Source organism: Medicago sativa, chromosome 8 (assembly GCF_051527215.1).
Source record: "Medicago sativa cultivar Bolivia chromosome 8, Bolivia_mono, whole genome shotgun sequence".
Lineage (NCBI taxonomy): Eukaryota > Viridiplantae > Streptophyta > Magnoliopsida > Fabales > Fabaceae > Medicago > Medicago sativa.
In genome coordinates, this window is record NC_140756.1 from 81,507,564 (window position 1) to 81,514,334 (window position 6,771).

General features: G+C 32.7%; 1 protein-coding gene across 15 annotated transcripts; it reads right to left on the reverse strand.

The window, feature by feature from the left end:
* Positions 1-1,827: 1,827 nt before the first annotated feature.
* On the reverse strand, positions 1,828-6,545 carry LOC146902184 (uncharacterized). 15 transcript variants are annotated; one of them, XR_015021615.1, is made up of 6 exons: positions 6,508-6,545; positions 5,270-5,687; positions 4,269-4,873; positions 3,321-3,552; positions 2,611-2,698; positions 1,828-2,153 (listed from the first exon to the last, which is right to left on the reverse strand). XR_015021615.1 is itself a non-coding variant. In XM_085733026.1 (5 exons), the coding sequence occupies exons 2-5, from the start codon at positions 5,669-5,671 to the stop codon at positions 2,678-2,680; spliced, it is 1,260 nt and encodes a 419-aa protein (XP_085589152.1). In that variant the 5' UTR covers positions 5,672-5,687; positions 6,508-6,545; the 3' UTR covers positions 1,828-2,677. The 15 variants fall into 15 exon arrangements, 7 of the variants coding, with proteins under 7 accessions (XP_085589152.1, XP_085589148.1, XP_085589151.1 ...); XR_015021613.1 differs by having other exon boundaries at positions 1,828-2,473; XR_015021614.1 differs by having other exon boundaries at positions 1,828-2,476.
* Between the last annotated feature and the right edge of the window lie 226 nt (positions 6,546-6,771).

A 6,771-nucleotide genomic window follows, 5' to 3' on the forward strand; every position in this document is an offset into this window, starting at 1 on the left:
GAAGTAAGATCCAGAGAACCATGGGTTGCACCATCCGTATTATACTTAATCCAGGTTGTAGGAGGAGAGCCAATCAACTTGAATAATTTTTTCTACATTCATAGGATGACCATTTATACCGTTTGAATAGTTGTTAGAGATTTATTTTTTATTTTGTTTTTAGTCGATAAAACGGCTAAAACCACAAATCAAATACAAAGAGAGAGCTCAAAGAAATTTGCCCATATTTTACAAATAAACATTACCGAGCAAGAGGGGCAATGGAGACTATAAGAGATATACTATTCCCTCCTACTTAATGATAGCAAATGATGGAAACGACTAAAGAGCTGTCAGAGATGGAAGCATGAGTAAAAACCAAAGGCATTGTAGAATTTAACCGTGTTTTTTTATTTCTTTCTCCAACTAACTGCAAGATGAATAAGCATGAAATTAAATGATCATATTATTGATATAAAAATTTAAGCACCCTATAAGGTCATAATTCATCTTTCTAAAAGCAGACCATTTACAAAAGCTATTGTATTTCAATATAGAAGGAAGATTTTACATGTAAGTTTTTCTTTGTCAAAAATAAGTTTGGATTTTGATCCGTCTAATCCCCGCTGATCCGTTTAGCAAAACAAAGAGAGAGAAGTGACCCACTTGTAAAAAGTGCGATCTTACAAAATAAAAGAGATGTGTTATTTGAAGTTTGAACAACCATTTACATATAAGAGATAAAGTTATCACAAAAGTTGTAAAATATCATTTCTTAGATTAAAAAGCTAACTTAACAGGCCAGTTCATTATATTTGTCTCTAAGCCATCATGACCTGTGGATTAGGTGGGACGAGACAATTTGATTTATTATATATATAGTTGATTGAAGTTGATTCCATAAAAAATTTGATGGATTAAACGAACTAATCTAACAATACTACCTCCGTCCCAATTTAATTGACACAATTTTGTTTTTCACGCATATTAAGAAAAATGTATAAATAAAGGGGAAAGTGGAATATATTGTATTGAGAATGATAAAAGTAGTATTATTTAGTGTTATATTGTATTGGGAATGATGAAAGTTGTATTGAAAATTGAAATGGATCAGTTATTTTGGGACACTTTTTTTTAGAAAATGGGTCAGTTATTCCGGGACGGAGGAAGTACAATCTTTTTTACACGTAAAAAAAAGTCAATCTTTTACAATTTTTTTTGTTGGTACTATAACATTATTATAGCTCTTGCCTTAGTTTTATTTTTCTCAACTTGTTCGACAATAATAATATCAGCACATTTTTGTGAGGTATGTTTATAAACTTGTGCAATTAGAAAAATTGAAAAAATCACCATCAACAATGGCGATGTGACTCAGAAAATTGATTTAGTTTTTTTTGGTTACAAAAAATTGATTTAGTTAAAACATAATAAATGCAGACTTCTTAATTTACAATGCAGATTTTTGTGTAAATAATATTATAAGGAGTAAAATTTTGGTTAGCTAACTATTTTGCACATGTGTAATGCGCTAACATTGTTAGCTAATCATTCTTCTGACAACTATTTTCTATAATAATCTTTTTAATTTTCTGTCAGATGAATGATTAGAAAAGCCAGAAATCCAACTATCAACTGAATCTCTAGACAAATCCCAATCCCAAGTACCAAGGCTATGCCATGCCACAACCACAAACAGATCATTGAAAACCAAGATTTTGAGCTCTTTAACTTCAGTTTCAAGTCATTCTGGCATACTCATCAAAGTGTCATTGTCCTGATCTTTAGTTGAACACTGTTGCTTCAATTATTAATTTATGATTGATAATATGATAAAGTTTAGTCATATGTTAAATCACTAGGTAGACTTTGCTTTAGGAATAGGAAATATTATTTCTGTACAACAACCAGGGATAACTAAGTACAGGTGTAACATTTAACATTATTAAATCCAAGTTTATGAAGCTATTTTACCAGAACTTGAGAAGAAATTTCGTCTTGGAATAGAATGTAATAAAAAAATTCAAGTAATATCAGATCGAAGGCTTTGGGCCCGAAGGTCCGTCTGGGCCAAAAAAGATGTCCTGACCTTCCTACACATAGCTTTGTCCAAATAAGACTTGCTATACTTGGCATGGCAGGTTATGACTGGCTTTCTTCTCTTCAGATAGTCACTTCCCAGTAGCAAAACAAACATGCAATGGAACATGGTTTTGGTGAGAGAATTACAGTGGATGTAACCATATAGCATATAGTGCCATCGGCGAAGTGCCGTCCCTTATATGAGTATGAAACAACATATTTACATGTAAGTTTTGATATTTTGTACGCAGCATGTATATATTCATGCGAGAACAGGTTATAGCATATTCCGAGTTTGTGAAAACTGGCAGCTAACCTCAATGTCGGCAGCATATGGCGTTTGTCAATCACAAGTTCATTGGGAATCATATTGTATCATCGCATTTGCAAGTTTTGCATTATGAAAAACTAGCTGCTAAAGTTGATATGCCAATAAAGAGAAGAAAATCTATGCAGTTAAATATGCATGTTGCTTAAAATTGGAGAATATAGGCTTAAAACGCACATGTTCCTTCTAATCTTACTTAGGATATTCCTACATAACCATACCTTGTGTCATTCTGGCTTTAACGTGGCCGTGTTCTTCCAACAGCCATTTGGACCTTATGCTAATTGATCATTGCTGAGCAGTAATGCACTAGCAGCAAACCAATGCAAACTTTCACGTGTAAGCTCACAGCCACAAAGAGAAAGAAACATGTTTACATTACTTGTAAAGTAAAAAATGAACAAAAAATGGAAATCTGGAACGTGTTTAAAGAAGCATGGCAGAAAGGATAATCCAATTGATCAAACAATTTCACAAATTACAAAAAATAGCATGAGTTGCTAATAATTTTAAAGTGAAAATTTCCCATGGCTGGGTGTTCACATCAGAAACTAATTTTCAACTTGCAATTTCTACTATAGTTGTCACTAACTGGTCCTGAGTTTGTCTAGTTTATTTTTTAATTGAAATGAGTTGCTTCTTTACACCTAGAGACAACTGATTTATGTTACCATTTGTTTGTGTGTTCAGCAATTACATAAAATACCCATTATGATTATGCTGATTGAAAGATTCTTCTACCTAGCCACAATAAATAAGGATTCCAAAGTTGTCCATTAATATCATATTAACTATTTACTTGGCTTCTACTAGTAAACATGTGTTAGTGTGTGCATAGGGAGTAACAGTGATTATTTTATGAGCAACACATTAATAGTGAGACATGCATCAACAATGAGCACACAAATTATATAATCACATAAAAGGTCACCCCATGATAGCCACAAGACTTCGAGCATGCATCCTTCCACACAACAGAAATCTGAGGCTCACAGGAGGCCTGAAATGGAAGAATGCGAGAACTCCGTAATCCTATGGAAGTTTTGGCATATCCAGAGCCAAAATATACATGCCATCCCTTGTCTAGATCAAGAGAAAGTTGGCAAGCACCGATATCATATGTAGACATCTTGAAGCAACATCTATGTGCCTCAAACTCGTCCCTGGAAAATGCAGGAGAAGCATTACTAGTATCTTTAAATGACATTGTTTATACTTTCAAATTATGGAGTAACAGACAAGTATTACACAAGGTACGTGTCCCATATGGTGTTGCTTGTATGTACACATTTAGAAAGGAAACAAAAGCTTCTTTCTAACTATAGAGCTCTGAAATGAATGCAAAACATCCTTTACACTCAACTTAGCATGAAAAACTTATACACAAGTCCCATAAAGCATATGAATCATTGAGCCTCAATGATAAATCAACATTTAAATATAGCACTTAATTTCAAATATCAGTAACCCATGTTTCCCACATGTCTATAAAATTAAGAGGATAAATGAACAAATTAAAAAAAGATCAGAAATGATCATTTATTCATGGAGTTTAGCATCTACATTTTTAAATCATAAAACATAAATGAAGGACAGAAATATTTAATTTTTCTTCTTACAGTTGAACGAGGCTAGCAAAAATCTAGTATGGAACTCTAACCCTGAGGAAAAGGTATTAAGTTGAAGATAGAAAAATTCCTGTCATCTGAAAGGAATACTATTTTCAGAAGAAATCAAGTTTCTTAGCTCTGTTAAGTGTTCATCGTTTGATATGTTAAGCGAAAGACGGAGGTTTGTCATTAACGCTTCTTGTTCCCAACTTAAAGGTCCTGACGCAAACAATGCCTCAATTGTACAACGATAGGCATGCAACTCTAACCTATGAATTTTCCTTGCCAATTCTTTTCGTGTGGGACGGGAACTAGTAGCTTCCATGTACCCCCTCTCGCAGGTAGATTCAGCATCGCTGTACGAACTGTCTACATCTTCAAATGGACCTGCAGATACAGGAAATTGCAATTTATAGGAATTCCCACTGGTGATACTACAGCTACCAACAGAGCATGTAACACTATCGGCAAAGTTTGAATCAAAGTTCTGTCCAAATGAACAACCCACAGCAGCAATTTGTTTCCTCCTCTCTGTGTCCATATCAACAATCCCATTCTTCCTACTGTTTACAGAAGCATATTTATAATCTTCAGCTGGCACATGTCTTGGAAAACGAACATTTTGTACATGTTTAAGTGGTGTGGGTGGGTTTCCAACTCTTGCTTTGTTACATCTTCCATCATCCTCAATTGCCCTTAACTTTGGCAGAGGTTCAGCATATGCCTCAACTTGTGAATGACGTCCTCGTTTCAATGTTTTAAAAGAAACAGGACAGGACTCCCGATTATAAGTCAAAGCTGACAGTTTTGTCTTTGTATCTAGCTTCTGAAGTTGCGTACTAAAACGCTTTCCATTATCACAGCTAGCAGAACCCTGAAGATAGTAGAAGCATAAATGAACATTAATTCATAAAATAGCATAGTATGATCCAGAAACATTTACATAGAAAACTTGAAAGCTACTTAAACAAAAACAAATATGAACTGAAGAAAATTTGGAAGTAATAATCACACATATCGAAAGCATAACATGACCAAACAACCTAAGAAAAATTCCTTTATTAAAATTTCAATTAGCTAGTTTTAGCAAACAGAATACATATTCTTTTATAAGCGCAAACAGAATACATTGAATCAAGGAAATTCCAAAAGCTTGATAAAAACCAACTCAATGTATGATCTGCAACCACATTTGTACTGGCAAGGACAATTGGTATTTGCCACATATAATGAAAATAACAAAATGACTCATATGGGAAAATAAAAGTACCTTTCCCACCACAAACCACTTGTCATCTTGCCACGACTGTCTGACCCGAATATCAAATTTGCTAACTTGAAATTCCACAGAAGATCCAAGTAGCCTAACAGCAATGCACTTTTTCCCCAAAACCTTCAAAACCGTAGCCATCTTCCAAGAGAAATTCTGATATACTTCCACAATATCACCTGAAGTCCAATTCTCCACAAGTTCAAGTGGCGGCGGACACGGCCTTATCGATTTCTTCGATACTAGCTCCACAATTTCCTCATCCATAGGACCTCGAAATCCCTCATACATAACAGTGTAACGGTGGCCCTTACCACCGATGATCTCTGCGCATAGCCAGGAGCCAGAAGGCACCTCAGCTTTGCTTAGCACTTCCACCTTAGTCCCTTTCTTGAATCGCATGATCGCTAATAAACTTCTGCAAAATTTCAAAACAAAATCAAAATCAAAACAAGAATCGTAACAAAACATCTAAATTTAACAATAATAGTCATCAACTACTTAGAATTTAGAAATTTAAAAAAGAAAAATGATTAAAATTTAACCTCTAATCACAATCAACATATAGAACTAATTGAATTAACAATCATAGCAATCAATAAATAGAAAAACATTATTCCAAAACTTTTACTTTGAATTGCTTTAGATCTTGACTTGTAAGACCAGAAAAAGAAAAAAAGAAAAAAAAAAAAACTACTTTTTTTTAATACAATAATAAAGTTGAAAATTTTGATTATGCAGAAACAAAAAAATAACAGAAACCCAAACAAAACTTATGTTCAAAATAAGCGATTAATAAAAAAACACTAAAATTCAAAATCAAACATAACAAACAAACATACCAATCAGTGAAATGTGATTAAACAGATTTCATCAAATTTCAATGCTGAATCCGATCCACTTTGCTTTAATTCAGTTATTATTTTCCAAAGTTTAAAGGTTCATTCTTTTTTGTTATTTTTCATTGTTTAATAAGGAAAAAAAAACCTCATAAATACTAAAATATAATAAATAACAGAACCTGATAATAGAATTAAGAACCTGTTTTAACAATTATCATCATCAATGAAACACAGAGCAATGAATTATGATGCTGAAGTTGAAAATAAAAAGCTCATTGATTAATTAAAAAATAATGATTAAAATGATGATGATGATGATGATGATAAATAATAATAATAATTAAGAGAAAGTGAAATAGTAGATGAAAATGAGAAGCATGAAGAAAAATGAGTGACCTTATTCCGATGGAGAAGACGATGTTTTCGTTTTTGTTGATTATTATTTTCACTCTCTTCTTCTTATGCGGTTGTTGCAGAAATTTTTTGTTTTTTGTTTTTTATATTTTGTTAACAATATAATCTATAATCATGGTTAATGTGTGTGTTTGTTTTGTTTAAATTTTTAAATTATTAGGTGTTATAAACTTATAATAAGAATTTGATTAATTAATTAATATTGTATTATTAAGGTGAAAGAAAACTTGATTTCCAAGCTGCCAA

What these genes read in the sequence shown, in the direction of transcription:
- LOC146902184 (XM_085733022.1), bottom strand. Translation starts at nt 5,671, where the DNA reads ATGCGATTCAAGAAAGGGACTAAGGTGGAAGTGCTAAGCAAAGCTGAG. An exon ending in AGTGGTTTGTGGTGGGAAAG is followed by an intron (nt 4,874 to 5,269) that starts GTACTTTTATTT and finishes TACTATCTTCAG; the next exon opens with GGTTCTGCTAGCTGTGATAA. An exon ending in TTGGCAAGGAAAATTCATAG is followed by an intron (nt 3,553 to 4,268) that starts GTTAGAGTTGCA and finishes TGCATTTTCCAG; the next exon opens with GGACGAGTTTGAGGCACATA.